The sequence below is a fragment of the Mesoplodon densirostris genome, chromosome 2, assembly GCF_025265405.1.
Source record: "Mesoplodon densirostris isolate mMesDen1 chromosome 2, mMesDen1 primary haplotype, whole genome shotgun sequence".
Lineage (NCBI taxonomy): Eukaryota > Metazoa > Chordata > Mammalia > Artiodactyla > Ziphiidae > Mesoplodon > Mesoplodon densirostris.
In genome coordinates, this window is record NC_082662.1 from 109674169 (window position 1) to 109693395 (window position 19227).

The window sequence follows — 19227 nt, forward strand, 5'->3', positions numbered from 1 at the left end:
CCGTATCTACTCATTACCTAGAGCAGGGGTTTGGGGGAGAGAGGTTATAAGACTCTCCTGCAGGAGTGTCAGAGGAAACGCAGTTTTGAAAAGCATGTGCAACATCATAAATAACTGTATATTTTAAAAGCAAAAATAGCTATTTTGAAATTTCACATAACATTAAATAAGTCCCCAAAAGTTAAGAAGCACCAGCATACCAAAAACATTCAAACTCTTATCATGTCATACAAGACTTTCCAAGTCCTGACAACTGCTCTCATTCTCTCTCTGTCCTCCAGTCCTACCAAATTACTTGAAGTTCCTAGAGCTGTTCTATCAGCCTGGACAATGCTTCACACCTTGTCTACCTGGAAAATACCTATTTATTCTTTCAGTATTCAACTCTTGTCAGTTCCTCTAAGAAGACTTTCCTGGCCATCATTAGGAGATATTAATTGCTCCTGCCTCAGTGTACTTGTATCACCTTTAAAACTTATGATTACTTGTTTCCTTATCCAACTTCCTCATTAACCTGTGAGCTCCCTGAGGTCAGAAACTACATCTTATTTATCTTTGTATCCTTAGTGCCTAGCATGGAACCTAGCACATAATAAGTGTTTAATACATATTTATTAGTGAATGAAAAAAAGTTTTTGGTTCTCCAAGGTGGTAGACGAGCTCAAGAATGTAACACTCTGGGGCTTCCCTGGTGGCGCAGTGGTTGAGAGTCCGCCTGCCGATGCAGGGGACACGGGTTCGTGCCCCGGTCAGGGAAGATCCCACATGCCATGGAGCGGCTGGGCCCGTGAGCCATGGCCGCTGAGCCTGCGCGTCCAGAGCCTGTGCTCCGCAAAGGGAGAGGCCACAACAGTGAGAGGCCCGCGTACCGCAAAAAAAAAAAAAAAAAAAAAAAAGAATGTAACACTCTGGGTAGGAATTTAGGATTTGCTAATATGGTCAGCATGCCCATGTCACTGTATGGAAAGATTTGGGGTAGAGAGGCCCTGATAATATAACTCTTAAACTATTTCAAATAAACCCCCAGAGAGACAGATTTGTTTGTGATACTAGAAATGAGGGACAGTAGTTGTAAAAGGACCCCAGGGCTGCTTACAACGATAGTGCAAGCTCACATGCAGTCCAAAGATGTGACTCTGTCACCTTTTTCCAGCTTTCTTCTTGTGAGCAGTCGGCTCATGTGACCAGTGCAGCCAGGCCATGCCCAAGGGGAGATGAAGACCATCACATCTATTGTACCTTCATCCATCCCTTGTTTAAATTCTGTGGGAATGTCCTGAAGAATACACCGAGAAGAAGAGCTAAGAAGATAGTTTCAGTATTAGTCTTTCTTTTGTGCTCTGGTAAATAAGCATTTTGGTTTTATTTCTGAATGTTCAAGCATCTAATTAATTTGACCCAGTAAGAGAAATAAGTAGGAAGAAAAGTTTAGGCAGTGGCTGAGAAGCAGCCAGGCACCTTTTTAGAGCTTTCCCAGGACTCTCCCAACAGCCAATATGGTTTGTTGCTATGGAGACCACACAAAAAACTGTAAGACCCAATCCTTACCTATATGAAAAAATGTCTGTGAAAGTATTCCTTGTGCAGTGCCTGAACCTAGGAAGGTTGGAAGACATTCCATAGTGGGAAAGAGTAAGAGAGAATAAGAAATCATATGAAGCTAGAAGGAATCTCTGTGAGTAAATAGCAACAGTGAGATGGTCTTCTGCAAGTCACTTATCCATCTGACTTTCCATTTATGAGCTGGAAAACAAGAATTATAATGATTAACCTTTACTTCATAGAAATGCTGAGATTAAGTAGATAGTATCTAAAGGTACTTTAAACCAGAAAAAGATACTTAATAAAGGGACATCACCTTTATTAAGAGAATAAAAGGAGAGGGGACTTTTTTTCAGTTTTTTATATTTAACAACCTGTATTAATCCCTTGGATTTTTTTTTTATGTTACTGGGCGATAATAATGTACCCACAGTCTACAAACATTTGTTGAACACCTTCCATGTGCCAGGCAGTAAGAAAAGCAAAGTTCAATAAGACATGATTCCTTCCTGTAAAGAGGATGCAAATTCAAGAGATATGTGGAAAGTAGCATCAACAGAATTTGGATGAGGATTTATTCATTCATTTAACATTCTGCAAATATTTATTGAGTACCTAGTTTATATTAAGTGATAGAGATACAACCATGAACAAAATAAACTTGGTTTCTGCCCTCATGAAACTTACAGTCTAGAAGGAGGGACTAAACAGTAAATTGGTAAATATATAAACACATAGTTGCCAATTGTGATTATTGTCATCACGGAGCAAACAGGTTGCTGTGATAGAGAATAATGCAGATAAGGATATCAAATTTAATGCAAGGCCTTAGCGTCAACCTTTCTGAGGAGGTGGTATTCAAGCTGAGATTTAAAGGGCAAGATCAAAGGTAGACCCAGCAGGAAGGCACAGGAAACATCATGTAAAGCCCTGAGGTAAAAAAAAAAGACTGGTGTATTCAAGAATGAGTAAGAGACAGAATGGAGACTAGTGGTATAGATTTTTTATTTGGGTGACTAGATAGCTGATGATGTCATTTGCTGAGATAAGTAATACAGAAGAAGGAAGATAATTTTAGTTTGGGATATGTTGAATTTGAGTTGCCTGTGTGCATCTAAGTGATATTCAGTAGGTAATTGGATACACAAGTCAGGAACTTAGGAAAAAGGTATGGATTTATCTGTCCTCTTGGAGATAATTTCAGGAATCTGAAAAGTTAGACAGCAACTAAATGCCATTAGGTGAGACTGGGGAAACAGGCAAGATCACCCAAGGAAAATGTTTAGACAGAAATGAAAGAAGGAATTCTGGCCCATGCAGAGCAAAAAAAAAAAAAAAAAAGACCAAGGAAAAGCAAGTAGAGAAGGAAACGGGAAAACCAAGGGAAATTGTGGTATGAAAGCCAAGAAAGGAAAATAATTTTTTTTTTTTTTGCGGTACGCGGGCCTCTCACTGTTGTGGCCTCTCCCTTTGCGGAGCACAGGCTCTGGACGCGCAGGCTCAGCGGCCATGGCTCACGGGCCCAGCCGCTCCACGGCATGTGGGATCTTCCCAGACCGGGGCACGAACCCATGTCCCCTGCATCGGCAGGCGGACTCTCAACCACTGCGCCACCAGGGAAGCCCGGAAAATAATTTTAAATAGGAATGATTCAGTGTCATAAATGATTAAATAAAACAAGGATTGGAAAATGTTGTTGAATGTTGCAACCAGAAGAAAATTTGTGACCATATTATAATAATGGCTAAGAGTCCAAGCTCTAGAGCTAGACTGTTTGGGTTTTAATCCTGACTCTGCCCCTTGTTAGCTGTGTGGCCTTGACTAAGTTACTTGACCTCTCTGTGCCTCCATTTCCTCATCTGTAAAATGTGATATTCAATAATATCCACCTCATAGGGTTGTTATGAGGATTAAATTAATTGTAAGTAGAATACTTAAAACAGTACCTATTATATAACAGGTGCTTGGTGAGTGTTACCTATTCTATTGCCATTACAATTATTAATCAAAGTACTTTTCATTGGGTGAAGAAGAATGGGTTAAAAGCTGAATTGCAGCCAGTTGAAGAATAAATGGAGGTGAAAGAAGCTTGGCTATTAACGGGTAGATAGAGAGGATTGGTAACTAGATGTAAACTCAAGGCCAAGGACAGACTTTTTCTTAGGAAAGAGACTTGAAACTGAAAGGAAAGAACCAGCAAAGGCGGAAAGATTGAAGATACGAGAGATAAGAGGACAGGAAATGGAACAAGATTTTGGAGGAGGTGGAAGGGAAATTAGATCAAAACTGCAGGTAGAGAAGTCTTAGCTTCGGACACCATCTTGTTCTGAGGGGGGCATTATTACAGATGTAAATATTTATAGTAGAATGAAGGTAGTTTATGTCTAATAACTTCTTTCTTATATAATAAGCACATTAGCTAAAAAGAACAGATTGGAAAAATGAGTTAAAGAGTATCTGCTGAGCGGTAGGGGGAGACATGGCTGACCAAGGGCGAGAAAAGGATTCCTTAGTAGTGTGTGATTTCTGTTAAGACTGGAGACCATATACCTGTAATGGCATCAATGTCAGTATGCATTCTAGCAGTTTGGGGCAGCTCAGTCATGGGCACAGGGAAGGCAGAGTGTTAGACTGATCCAGAGTTGGAAGTTTGCAGGATCAGTGCTTCAGGAGAAGAGTAGAGGACTGAAAGTCCTGGAGAGAGAAGTTAAAGCAAACAAGCTTGCAGTCCAAGCTCAGCAAAGAAGGAAATGGAAGGTCGGAGGAGGCAAAAGACTAGAGACCAGCAGTCATAACGACCTCTAAAATGGTGTAGTGGAAATACAGGCACAAGAGGACTCAAATATTGGAAGTTCAGCTTCAAAGCTAGTAGAATTCCTGAACTGCAGCTCTGGCATTAAGCCTTAGGAGTGGTTGGCTGAAGTGATGCTACCCTAGAAATAGGAAGTGAAAACAAACTTAAACTAGTGTTTTCCTGTGACACCAAACTTCCTGAGTTATTCTTAGCATTGCTTTCTGTCATATATCCCCAATACATCAACAATAGCATTTATTTTAACTACCAAGTTGATTTTCAGCCTTCTCAAATAATAGGAAACAGTTGATAATTAGAATACAGCTGAGTATCTAAAACTCACGTACTTACATTTGAATTACTCATTCTATAAATTCAGCCCATTTATTAGATGCATTATGTGCATATTGATGGCAAAAATGAATAAGACAAAGGTAGGTAAAGAGCTTATGACATTAGGGGAAAATGTATAGGTTGAAGTTAACTATAGTAAGAAGTGGTATCTGCTATTTATATTTTTCCAGCAGTTTTGCTTTCCTAACTTTTTTGCCAAACCTTTTACTAAAAGTACTACCTTACTTTGTTACAGTTCACACTACCTTGAATAAATAGGCAATAAGTGTTATTTATAATTGTTGTTATTATTTTACTATTACCATTACCCAAGAATAGAGATGATTCTGGAAGCATTTGGGATAAGAAGAAAATCAATAGACATATTTATTAGAGAAAAATCTACATATTAATAATTAAAATTTAGCTTATGTTAAGTTAGCTAAACGTAATGGTTGCTGTTTTCAGTGATGTTTCCTTTTGCTGTGCAGATAAAAGCCGTTTTACCTGTATCACCTGGCATTAATGTGCTTTGATATTTTTAGGGATCTTGTCCATAGAACAACTCATCAGCCGGGTAGGTGTGATTGGAGTGACTCTCATGGCCCTTCTTTCTGGATTTGGTGCTGTCAACTGCCCATACACTTACCTGTCCTACTTCCTCAGGTAACAAGAGTTTTGTCTCTTTTCTTTTTTCCCATTACTTATGGAATACGTATGTCACATTGTGCCACCATCATTAATACTTAAATATTAGATCTATGACATTGCCTTTTTACTCTTCTCTGTCCTTATGGGCATTGACCTAGAAATCTTTCAAATAAATCTTATCACTTATATTGCTTGCCCTTGTTATTTGTCCTACATTTATTTATTTTTTAAATGGCAATTTCAGTCTGACCTTCTCCACCCCCTTTTCACCCCCACTTTTTAAAGACACATTTTTAGTGGACAGCAATGTGACCTAGTCTCAACTTGAGCAAATCAGTTCCTCCCAAAAGTAGAACAGTAGATGACAATGCCAAGTTAAAACTGTGCATACACATATATCCTAAATGTCACTGGATCAAAGTTAAGCAAGTCTATAAGAGAGCTAATTACCTTCCACTTCCCTGAGGCCCCAGAAGAATTAGCTACTAAAAAATGACAACAAAAGCATTTTTCTTATTATAGTTATTTTAATATTCCTCAGAAAAAATACAGTTCCATGAATTATAGGGTAACAATTGAGGTTTATGTGTTTCTCCAGCTGCCTTGTATTATGCCCAGGGATGGAACCCAAAACTTTGCTAACAGCTTGTGCTTATTATAGGAATGTGACTGACACAGATATTGTAGCCCTGGAACGGCGACTACTCCAAACCATGGATATGATCATAAGCAAAAAGAAAAGGTAAGATATCAGCACATTAATGCTATTAGAATTTCTCAACAAGGAAATTTGACATGAATTGGTGCTAACAGGGAATTTCATCTCATTTCATTTTTAAGTTAGGGAACCATCAAAGACTTAGTGTCTAATCTTATGTGAAAGAAAATTTTCAAATTCAACCTTAGTTCCTAACTTTAGATAAATTCTCTTGAGATAAATTTTAGAATAACTTTTATATTTGAAGGTATTCTACACTGGATGTTTTAAAAGTCTTTTGTGCTGCATTTTTACAAACTTTTTCATGCCTTATTTCAACTTCCCTTTCTCCAACTACTTTAAAAAATCCTTCAAGTCTTCCAGCTATTGTTGTTGTTTTTATTATTTAAAAACTACTTTTAAAATGTATGTTTTCGAGGCGACATTTCTAGAAATCTGTATCACAGTGGGTAAAAGCATAGGCTCTAGATTGACTATCTGAATCTGAATCTTTGGCCTACAACTCACAGTGTGACTTTGAGCTAGTTGCTTTATTTCTTTATGTCTTGGTTTCCTTATCTGTAAAATGGAAATAATAATAATGAGTTGACTAACATGTAAAGTTCTTAGAACAGTGAACTATACATAGCCAAGGAAAACTATCTAACTTATTAATAATCTCAGCAGGACAATCATTTGGTTTTAATACTTGGCCTTTATTTATTCATTCATATAGTCATTCACTTAATAATTATATAGAAAGCCTACTTTATGCTAGGCACTGTACTAAATGCTGAATACTACATAGAGATAGAATGATGAACGAGGTAATCTGTTCCTACCTTCATGAAGCTTATTGGTCTACTGTTTTTATTAGAGTTATTAGTGCTCATATAAAAATGATGTCATAGAAGTTTTAAATTGCATGAGTGTTTTTCCATTTCATGTTTCTTCTTTCAACACTTTACTGTGTAGTAAGATACATAATCAAGTCAAAGAAGACTTAATATAAGAGAGAACAATAGACATTAGAATGATAAAGAGGTCCAGATTCACCAACTAATTATTTATCTCCATTTGTATACATCTTTACTAAGGGAGTGGAAGTAGATACACATGTGTATACATTTGTTTACTTATATATGTTTTGTTCACATTCATGCTCTACAGTTTATTTTACATGAATGAATATGAATGTAGATTTTTAGAATATAACAACAAGAGCAGCATTGTTCAATATTAAAAGATACTTGTATAGGAACATACTATTTTGATTCCCATGATCATTCTCCCTTGTACTATGTTTATTTTATTTATATAGAAAGATGAATATAAAGTCATGACCCATGTCATTGTGGATGTGCACTTTTAAGCCATTTCATCACCAGTCATGCTGAGGAATTGGCTCTGATCTATACATGTACCCCTATAGACCTTGTTAAGTCAGGATCTGGGATGGTTTGTGGTCCTGCAGTAGGTCTTACTAATTTGAGTGGCTCTCAGAAGAATCAGCCTCCCAACTTGACCTAATTATCACAGTTCTTTACCCAGTGGAGCTGACAGGGCAGATAGACAGCTAACATGACAACACTGCAACCTTTGAGGTTCATGCAATGTCCTTGCTATTTACCAAAATATTGAAAAAATGTTTCCAGAAACACTCATAGTTGCAGAAGAGTAGTGACCAGAAAACATCTTTCAATTTAACAGCAGAGGTCCCTAGTGAGATGACATACACGAAAAATAACATCTGTTGTGTACAGAAAAGTTAATGGTTGAAAATGGGGGCAGGAAAGAGGCATACTGTCTTCTCACTTGGAACACTGAATAGAGGATAAGGTTTATAGTATTTGGAAAATATTCATCAAAAACCTAGTTCAGATGGTATAAATATGCTGAGTTAGTGATCAAAGCCTTTCAGCTTTTTTCAGTTTGAGAGAATTAAGTGACCTGTTATTTTGTTTTATTTTTCTGTTGACTTAGATTTTAAAGCTTTTGTTTTGGAGATCTATGATATAACTGAAGTATAGTCTTTTTTCACAAACAATATTAGTTTTGAAATTGTAGTATTGTAGAAGATAAAAAATACAGTTATGCAACTAACTACACACCACGGTAAAGGAAAAGAACTTGAACTAGACAATCACTTTACAAGAAACTTGTTAAGTCATCTTGAGCAAATACTAAACTGTCTCAGTTTTCTCATTTGTAAAATGGTGGGGTTAACTAAAGGGTCTCCAGGATCCCTTTCAACCCACAAATTCTGAATTTATACTTTTTCACACAGCTTATGACATACAAAAACAAAAAACCTAGAGTACAATAGAGTATGTAAAAGTTAATGCAAGCTATTACTATGAGGAAAAACCTTATCTCTACCCTTGAATTAGAAACAGGAAAAATTGTTAAAAACAAATATTCTAAGGCAATGGAAAATGAACAGAGACAGGTAGAAATTTGAAGAGTGTCAGGTAACTGCATGTTTGTGGTTTTCTTGCCTCGGAGTGCTCTTCAACCACTGCTCACTTAAGTATACAGATTGATAGAGTTCAAATCAGCAGAGTAACTGGAAAATTTAAAGGGAAGATTTTGGAAGCAAGAGAAATGCAGAAGGACTGAGATCTACAATCTACATAAAAACTTTGCCCAAATCCCTGCCTCATCACTAAACTATGCATGTGTAGAGGAAATACCAGAGAGTTGAGAAGTAGGCAGAAACTAGAAAGGGGTCTACCCTTGAAAGACAGCATTGCCTCTTAATGAGATTTGCAAGTTTGTTGTGTCTTTGACTGAGTGCATTGTCTGAACAGTATGTAAGTTAGACATTGTTGAATGACAGAAAGTGACAGGTATGTAAGTTAGACAAGTTGGATGACAGAAAGTGAAATTCTTACTGGCTTGAGGTGTCAGAAGGTAGAACTCAGGACTGGCAAAGCAATTAGAAATTTAGGAGGGATCCCTAGAAACAAAGGGACCACAGAGAGGGTAAGCAAGGCCTAAAATCTGATTATAAAATCTGCCCAAATTCTTTGTTGGCCACTAACCTGCTCAGGCTCAGAGGAAACCACCAGAGAGTCAGACTAAAGAAAGAGCTGCTCAGAGTTGAAAAACTGAGCAGAAACATTAGATACTGCACACAGTAAGTATGACAGTTTCACATTTCAAGTCCAGGTAAATTAACTGCTTACTAGAACAAAGAAAGAGCAGTCCTCAGAAAAATAAAACAGGTTCCAAAGCCACTAAAACATAATATCTACAATGTCAAGTTTTCAATCAGAACTTACTAGACATACAGAGAAACAGAACTGTGCAACCCATATTCAAGATTAAAAGCAACTAATAGACACTTAACTCCAGGGGGGCCCAGATAACAGATTTAGCAAACAGACTTGAAAACAGCTATTATAAATACATTCAAAGAAATGAAGAAAGCATAATATTAATTAGTGAACAGAAAAGGAGTCTCAAAAGAGAAATAGAAACTATATTTTAAAAAAGAAACAAAAGAAAATTCAAACCTGAAAACTACAGTAACTGAAATGAAAATTTTACTATGTAGACTTAGCAGAATTGAGATGGCAGAAGAAAGAATCAATGAACTTGAAGGCAGGTCGATAGAAATTATTCAGTCTGAAGAATAGAGAAATCAAAGATGGAAGAAAAATGAACAAAATCTCAGGATGAAGCAATATCAAGCAGTCTAAATACTTGTAGTTGGAGTCCTAGAAGAAGGAGAAAGGGGCCAAAAAAGTACTTGAAAAAATAATGGCCAAAAGCCTTCCAAATTTGGTGGAAAACATTAATTCACAGATCTAAGAGGCTTAAGTAGGGGAACCACAAAACTACACCTAGGTTCATATAGTCAGATTGCTAAAAGACAAAGATAAAGAAAAAATCTTGAAAGCATCAAGAGAAAAATGATAAATATAGGGGAACAACAAAAAAAGTAATGGTTGCTGAACAAGGTTATAGGATACAAAGTAAACATACAAAAATTAATTTTATTTTTATATTACTAGAAATTAAAAATACAGTACAAATTACAGTCACTCAAAAAAAATGAAATACTTAGGTATGAATCTAACACAACACGTACAGGACTTATATGCTGAAAACTATGAAGTGCTGATGAAAGAAATCAAAGGTCTAAATAGAGAAACATACCATGTTTAATAGATTGGAAGACTCAACATAGTAAAGTTGTTAATTCTCCCCACATTGATGTACACGTTTAATGTAAGTCATTTCAAAATCCCAAAAAGATTTTTTGTAGATACACACAGAATTATTCTAAAGTTTATATGGAGACACAAAAGTACTAGACACTTTTTCAAAATAACTAAAACAATTTTGAAAAAGTAAAATGAACAGTATCAGTCTATCTGATTTCAAAACTTATTATACAGCTATAATCAAGGATTATATTGGCAGAGGTATAGACACATAGACCAATGGAGCAGAATAGAGGATTCAGACCAACAGAAAAATGCCCAACTAATTTTTTTACAAATTTGCAAAATTAATTCAGTGGAGGAAAGATAGCCTTTTCAACAAATGGTGCTTGAACAATTGGACATCCATAGATTTTTTTTAGATGAATCTCGGTCTAAGTCTCACACCTTATATAAAAGTTAATTCAAAATGTAAAACTATAAAACTTGGTAGAAAAATAGGAGAAATATTTGAAATCTAGGACTACACAAGAGTTCTTAGACTTGACACCAAAAGCACAATTTATAAAAGGAAAAATTGATAAATTGGACTTCATCAAAATGAAAAAATTTCACTCTGTGAAAAACCTTGCTAAGAGGATGAAAAGAGAAATTACAGACTGGGAGAAAGTATTTGCAAACCACATATCTGAGAAAGAACTAACTTTCAGAGCTTAGAGAAAAAAAAAAAATCAAACAGTCCAGTTAGAAATTGGGCAAAAGACCTGCACAGACATTCACTGTACACGTTTTATAAATGGCAATTAAGCACATGAAAAGGTTTTTTTTTTTTTTTTTTTTTTTTTTTTTTTTTTTTTTTTTCTGTACGCGGGCCTCTCACTGCCGTGGCCTCTCCCGTTGCGGAGCACAGGCTCCGGACACACAGGCTCCGCGGCCATGGCTCGCGGGCCCAGCCGCTCCGCGGCATGTGGGATCCTCCGGGATCGGGGCACGAACCCGTGTCCCCTGCATCGGCAGGCGGACTCTCAACCACTGCGCCACCAGGGAGGCCCCATGAAAAGGTTTTTTAACATCATTAGCCATTAGAGAAATGCAATTAAAACTATGAGCTATTACAACATACCTATTAGAATGACTAAAATAAAAATTAGTGACAACAACAAATGCTAGTAAGGATGCAGAGAAACTGGATCACTCATACATTGCTGGTTAGAATGTGGAATAGTATAGTAACTCTGGAACACAGTTTAGCAGTTTCTTAAAAAAACTAAACATGCAACTATTACACAACATAGCAATTGCATTCCTGGGTACTTTTTCCAGAGGAATGAAGACTTATCTTCACACAAAAATTTGTGCCTTAATGTTTATAGCAGTTTTATTCATAGTAGCCAAAAATGGAAATAATCCAGATATCCTTTAATGGATAAATGGTTAAAGTGTAGTTTATCCATACCACAGAATACTGCTGAGTAATAAGAAGTTATGAACTACTGATAGATGCAACAACCTGTATGAATCTCCAGAAAATTATGCTGAGTAAAGAAGCCAATCCACAAAGGGTACAGACTGTATGATTCTATTTATATAACATTTTTTAAATGACAAAATGGAAGTGGAAACAGGTTCGTGGTTGCCAGGGGTTAAAGAAGGGCTGGGGGGTGGGAGGAGGGAAGTGGGCTATACAAGGGCAACATGAGGGATCCTTGTAGTAATGGAAATGCTCTGTATTTTGACTCTATAAGTGTCAGTATCCTGGTTGTGATATTGTACCCACAAGATTTCCGTTGGGGAAAGGTGGGGAAAGGGTACATGGTATCTCTGTATTTTTTTTATAACCCCATGTGGATTTACAGTTACGTCAAAAGAAAATGTTTAATTAAAAAAGTAATTGCTGACTTCCAACCAGAAGCGATGGATACCAGAAAACGGTAGAATGGAGTATTTAAACCATAGTCGACATTTTTCAGCTTCTTTACATGCAAACTACCACCAAGTACATACTTCTTCTAGTGATTACCTGTTAGCCTGTTGTGGAACCACAGTGCAGTGTCTGTCATCTTTACATGTTCAAGAGGTTCCACTCCACAGCCAGTCATTATGTTTATTGTATTATAGACATTGAAACTAAGGACAACAGAAATGCACTTCTGTGCACCCTATCTCCCTCTGCCTTCCTTTAATCCAGCATGGTAGGTTGATGTAAATGAGTGGGATAGAACCTCTTCCCTTTTGCTCCAGCTTTCCCAACTATGAAAATAGGAAAACTAAGACTTATGAGTCTCACCAAGTCAAAATCTCCCTAGGTCTGAGCCTCTTCTTGGCTGTTCTACATCTTCCAATAATGCTGAGTTACAGTGAACATGTGTAATTAAAGGAAAAGGCAGAAGGAGCTAATACAACTTGGGAGCTATATTCCATTTACTCAGTATCCCAGTAAAGGTCATTTTAAGGAGGAAACAGTTAAGTCAGTGTGGCTAACACACTTAATATTCTTTATTGTTAATATCATTTTAGCCAATGGCTTAAAGAATTTAGCCCACAAAAATACCATTTGGTATTTGTTACCATTGGTTCCATTTGTATTGGTCCTAACCATGAATACCAATGCTGCTTCTTTATCCTTACCACTTCGATCTCTTGTCATCCTTTTGAGGTTAACCTTGAGTTAAATTTTTCTTTAGTTCTACAACTCTTTTTATTAGAGTCATTCTGCTTTATTTTAAGCCTGTAGGCCTTGGCCTATTGTACTCTTCAAGTAGCCATTAATGCACAAATGATCTGTTTTTCCTCACAAGGACCCTATTCTATGTGGTGGGCTGGAACATGGCAGCAGCCACCACTGAGGCGGTAGGTCCTTCCACAGACTGACAGGACAAGTGGAAGGACAAGTTTTCCACTGATTTACTCGGTAGTAGGGGGAGACTGTCATTAAAGGGAGAATGGTGTTTTAGAAGAGGCCAGGCTTATGTGATTTCCCGAGGTTTTTGTTTGTTTGTTTTTCTTTTGTCTGCTTTTAAAAAGGAAAGAAAAAAACATTTATTGAGTTCCTACCCTGTACCTGTTCCTTTAGCTAGGCACGTTAGCTATTGTTTTATTTTGTTTTTAAATGATAATGTTAATACTTAAATATATTATTTCATTGATCTTCACAATCATCCAGAGATGAGGAAATGAAAACTCTAAGGTCTCACAGTTTCCAAGTTGTAGAGCCAGTCCTCAAATTTATTGCCTACTCCAATTCTGTGCTCCTTCACCTATTCCACATTCCTTCTGGGGGTGTATGCTTTTCCCTCAGTTGTAAGTGGTGGAAAAGTGGGGCTCCAGAATTTGAATCCTTCCCTGAACAGCTCAGCAAATGAAAGGAGCAGTTATGAGACTGGAAAGCAGATGAGAATGGACTACGAGGGTCCATGCTTCCTTGCTGAGGTTTTATATTTTATTTCAGGATGGCAATGACACGGAGGACTATGTTCCAGAAGGGGGAGGTGCATAACAAACCATCAGGATTCTGGGGAATGATAAAGAGTGTTACCACTTCAGCACCAGGAAGTGAAAGTATCCTTTATCCCTCTGCTTGATTCTTTTTCTCAACTCTGGACCAAGGGCAGAAGAAAAAATAGTATTGGGATATTCTCTTCTAAGATCCCTGACTGCAACAGAGTTCAGCTGGCCAGGGCTGGGCTTAGGAAATACAATGTGTACAGTCATCTTTCCAACAGCCATAGAAGATCATAAAATAATAAAACCATTGTCTTTGAACTGAAGGGGTCCTAACATGTCAGTCTTTCCATTTTACAGATGAGTAAATAGACCGAGAGAAGTTGTCACACAATGGCTTGTGGCAAAGATAAGACCAGAACTGTGGTCTCCTCAGTTCTTTCCACTACACTATTGTATTTCCCACCTCTGCAAAACCACCACAAAACAATGCCTCCCCCAAATGGATGGTTTGTATATAAGATTGTAAGGGCCCATTTCTAAAGCAGTCAGTTTTAGAAACAAACAATTTTTAAGCAGCTCTGTATCTCCAGTGACTTTTTGGTTTAAAGAATCAAGGAGATTGGGATAATGGACTTGTCTTGGCCCAGCTGGTTGCAGTGTTAAACTGATTCCCAAATTGAGTAACCAAATCTCTTTGTGGCTACCAGGTTATTAAGCCGAAATTTGGGGTGGGGGACTAGAGGTGAAATAGCATATTCCTGCTTCATTCTCTGGCCTGAGGAAGAACAGATTCCCCTGTGCCTCAATTGGAGGAAAAGAATGTAACCTATTCTTGCTATAAATTATGATATATCTTTCTGGTGTGAAATGAAGGTAAGAATTAGAAAAAGAAAAAAAAAGTAGGATGACCACAGGAGAGAGAAAAAAAAGATGACTTTAAATTCATTTCTCGTCTCCTATTTCCAGACAGAGTGCTGAGGGGTAAAATGATGAGCAGAGGTTAGCCTCTCTCCTCAAGGAGCTTACTGCCTAATCATGGAAGAGCCAAACGTGTAACTCATTAAACCGCATTATTCAGTGGCCTGGACCATGCCAACAGCAGCCACTACTGAGGAAGGAACTGAAGGGCATTTGCTGATTTGGGTAAACTCACAGAGAGGAGGGAGGATTTGGATTAAAGCCAATGCTTCTGTTTTAGAAGGGGCTGTCTTTACTATTTTTATTACTTAAAAATTCATAAAGGCCAAAGTTTAGGTTTAAGCTGTCTTAGCAACACTAAGTCAAGTCAAAAAAGTGTCGGGATTATTTAAGATCTCTGAGTCCTTTCCTAAATGGAGAGGACAATCACATGACCTCACTGAGTTCTTCAAAAGTGGCATAGCGTAATGGAAAGAGCAGCCCTTGGAGTAAGGCAGATCTGACTTTGCTTCCATGCCTATTAGCTGTGTGACTTTGAGCAAGTTATTTGACTCTCTGAGCTTTACTTTCCTTATCTGCAAAATGGATAATAACACCTATCTCATGGGATTGTTGTAAATAATAGAAGATAATATCTGTAAAGAACTAAAGAAGGTAATGTCTATAAATCCCAGCCTGTATTAGAACTCAGTAAACATTAGTTCCCTTCCCTAACATTGTATTTATTCAGATATTTCAGGAGAAAACTTTGCTATATTATAGGTGTTTTTCTTACTATGTAACCTTTTGAGATGCCAAAGATTACATTTGACTTAATCTAACTAGATAAAGCAAAAATAAACAGAACCATCTCTCTGAGCCACTTGAGCTAGTGAGAAACTGAGTGGTAGGTGTTTGGTGGTGATGCTCTTGATGGAAAAACTTTTATACACCTGTGTCTGAGGTTGGAAAAATTGTGCTAAAGTAGTACTGCTGGCTATAAGCAGGAAATTGAAAATATGGGCAGTTCCTAGGACCCACTGTAGAAGAAAGCAAAAGCAAATGCTTTCTTTATTGCTATTCCTTGAAACTTCTATGTGATTTAAACCTTGATGCCCGTTTTGTGCCAGATCTTACTCTTATTCAACAGGAAGTGGATGCTTTGGAAGAACTAAGCAGGCAGCTTTTCCTGGAAACGGCTGATCTATATGCTACCAAGGTACGGAGCAAGGAAACTGAAGTGTGGTTTTTACTAATATGATTGAAGAGAAAACAAGACTAAATAGCTTTTTAGCATCCTCTATGGCCAAGCCATGTTAAGAGGCACCTCATAGCTTCAATATCAGCCATGAAGCACTGATGGCTGCACCCTTTGTAACATTGCTCCTACCAGTAGCAAAACCCTTAATGGAACACTCTCAAAAATAGAAATTAGTGGGATAGTCAGAAGAGGCTTTTAATCATCTAGGAAGGTGGCACACACCACTTCCTACTGATGATCCAGGATCAAGAGGGTAGCTCCTATGGTAGCTCCTCTGTTTTTTATTCTCTTGCAAGTTAGTAATAGTGTAAGAGCAGTAAGACACCAGTCTGCTGTGGTCTAGCCCTATTTTAAAGGATCTGGATCAAGAAGGGACCTAACGGGCTTCCCTGGTGGCGCAGTGGTTGAGAGTCCACCTGCCGATGCAGGGGACACGGGTTCGTGCCCCGGTCCAAGAAGATCCCATATGCCGCAGAGCGGCTGGGCGCGTGAGCCATGGCCGCTGAGCCTGCACGTCCGGAGCCTGTGTTCCGCAACGGGAGAGGCCATAGCAGTGAGAGGCCCGTGTACCACAAAAAAAAAAAGGGACCTAACTACAAGAAGTAACTTTCCTTTGTACACCTAAAATGCAATGTAATTTAAATATGCAAAATCTATTAGTTAAGGTTGTTCAAACTATTTTAATCCTTTTTGAGGATTACTTCACAGGAATAGCCATGTAGGATAGAGGTAAACATAGGCTTTGAAGACAGATAGACCTGAGCCTAACTTCCCTTACTCACTAGCTCTGCAACCTTAAGCAAGCTATTTAACCTCTCTAAGCCTCTGTTTTCTCATCTGTAAAATTAAAGAGAACATATCTCATAAGAGTTTTTATGAAGATTAAAGTAGATAATGCATGTAAGGTGTTTATCCTAATTTCTGGCTTAAAGTAATCATTCAATAAATTTTTCCCACTACTACTATTACTGTTATTTTAATATTATTATTATTATCATGTGTGGTTTTAATTCTTAGCCTGAACAGTGATTCATAGAGGCAGGAATTTTGTGGAATATAAATGTAATTTTGCTGAGACTAACCATGTTTTGTGTTTGTTTTCCCTCAGGAGAGAATAGAATACTCCAAAACTTTCAAGGGGAAATATTTTAATTTTCTGGGTTACTTTTTCTCTATTTACTGTGTTTGGAAAATTTTCATGGTAAGTATATTATTTTTAATTGTCAGGATTTAGGTGATTTTCCCTGGTAATGGCAGAGAGAGAAAATTGAGTTTGGTTGAGGCATTGAACTAAATTCCAAATCCGGTAACTAAATTCCAAATCCAGTTGAGTCAATAGAAAATGTGATCTTTCACATCTCTGAGCCTCATTTTTTCACCCTCTCCTTTTTGGGTCACCTAGAAGAGGGAGGTTGCATTTTTATTCTGTCAGAAATCATGAATACACTGCTGGGCGTGGGGTGGATGGATGGTGGGGGGCCGCCACGTGGCGCAGGGGGATCGGCTCGGTGCTTTGTGGCCGCCTGGAGGGGTGGGATGGGGAGGGTGGGAGGGAGGGAGACGCAGGAGGGAGGGGATGTGGGAACAGATGTATATGTATGACTGATTCACTTTGTTGTAAAGCAGAGACTAATAAAAAAAAAGAAATCATGAATAAGTTCTTAGATTATGAAATATATGAAGAGTGAATATTGAAGTTTCTTATGTTACACCCTGCTTTCCATATTACGCATGAGTACGTGACTGTATATAACGCAATTCCTACCTTCAGCTCAGAATAGAAACCACCTGTCCTTTTTAATAATCTGTATATACCCAAAAAAGTTAATTCTAAAACATATTTCTACAGATAAATTCATCTTCTGTGCTTACAGCTCTTATTCTTTTGTGGCTCTCCCTTAACGCTCTATTCTTTATGTGCATTTTATGTACTGCATTATTTGTCTTTACTTGTGACTCATCTGCAGGTATTAATGGATTTCAGTGTGATTATAGAAAAGGCTGATTTGACGTTCTAGTTTGGTGACTTTCCCACTGGGGCTGTGCTTGCACAAAGAGGAGCTTTGTCAGCTTGTTAGTTAATTTTGATCAGTGTAGGTGAATGGAGGATTCTGGATTTAACAGATCTAATGTTATAATAAATTGATGTTAATACCCATTCAGATGACATTTTAAAATCTTTTTTTTAAATCAGTGTTACTTTATTCTTTTTTTAAATTAATTAATTTATTTATTTTTGGCTGTGTTGGGTCTTCATTTCTGTGCGAGGGCTTTCTCTATTTGTGGCAAGTGGGGGCCGCTCTTCATCGCAGTGCGCGGGCCTCTCACTGTCGCGGTCTCTCCCGTTGCGGAGCACAGGCTCCAGACGTGCAGGCTCAGTAGCCATGGCTCACGGGCCCAGCCGCTCCGCGGCATGTGGGATCCTCCCGGACCAGGGCTCGAACCCGTGTCCCCTCCACCGGCAGGCAGACTCTCAACCACTGCGCCACCAGGGAAGCCCAGACATTTTAAAATCTTGATTCATTCAGTGGGAGAGGATAAATGAAGATATTGTATTCAGTTAACTAAGCTACTAAAGGCTTTTCCTGAGATGCAAACTTTAGGAGAGCATAACATTTTTAACAGCTTTATTGAGATGTAATTGACATTCAACAAACTGTACATATTTAAAGTATACAATTTGGTAAGTTTATATAAGTTTATATATATATATATATATATATATATATACACCTGTGCAACAGTCATCACCACAATCAGGATAGAGAACATCCATCCATCACTTTCAAAAGTTTCCTCGGGCCCCTTTGTAATGCCTCTCTATTCCTTTTTATTGCTGAGTAGTGTTCCACTGTATGGATGTGCCACAATTTGTTTATCTGTTTGCCTGCTGATCGATATTTGTTTGTTTTCAATTTGGGGATATTACAATAAAGCTGCTGTGAACATTTCTGTACAAGTCTGTATTTGGACATATGCTCTCTTTTCTCTTGGGAGAAAGCATTTAAGTGTAGAATGGCTGGATCATATGGCAGATGTATGTTTGACTTTTGAAGAAACAGCCAAACTTTTCCAAAGAGGTTGCACCATTTTATATTCCCACCTGCAGTGTTTGAGAGTTTCAGTTATTCCACATCCTCACCAACATTGTGTAGTCAGTCTTTTTAATCTTAGATGTTTTAATAGGTATGAGGTGGTATTGAATCATTTTAATTTGCATTTTCCTAATGTCTAATGAAGTTGAACAACTTTTTATGTGCCTTTTTGCCACCTGTATATCCTCTCTGGCAATGTATCTATTCAAATTTTTTGCCAATTTTTTTTTTTTTTTGGTACGTGGGCCTCTCACTGTTGTGGCCTCTCCCGTTGTGGAGCACAGGCTCTGGACGCGCAGGCTCAGCGGCCATGGCTCACGGGCCCAGCCGTTCCGTGGCAT

The 19227-nt window shown here is 37.9% G+C and overlaps 1 protein-coding gene across 4 annotated transcripts in view; it reads left to right on the plus strand.

The window, feature by feature from the left end:
• Positions 1-19227, plus strand: part of GPR89A (G protein-coupled receptor 89A) — a 47669-nt gene that overhangs the window by 18829 nt on the left and 9613 nt on the right. For 3 of the 4 annotated variants that reach the window (XM_060090402.1, XM_060090403.1, XM_060090401.1), the window contains exons 6-10: positions 5215-5335; positions 5982-6062; positions 13638-13747; positions 15661-15749; positions 16900-16992. In XM_060090402.1, coding sequence (XP_059946385.1) covers positions 5215-5335; positions 5982-6062; positions 13638-13747; positions 15661-15749; positions 16900-16992 — 494 coding nt within the window. Of the gene's footprint in view, positions 1-1153; positions 1344-5214; positions 5336-5981; positions 6063-13637; positions 13748-15660; positions 15750-16899; positions 16993-19227 lie in introns of all 4 variants that reach the window. The other variant, XM_060090404.1, reaches the window with a different exon arrangement.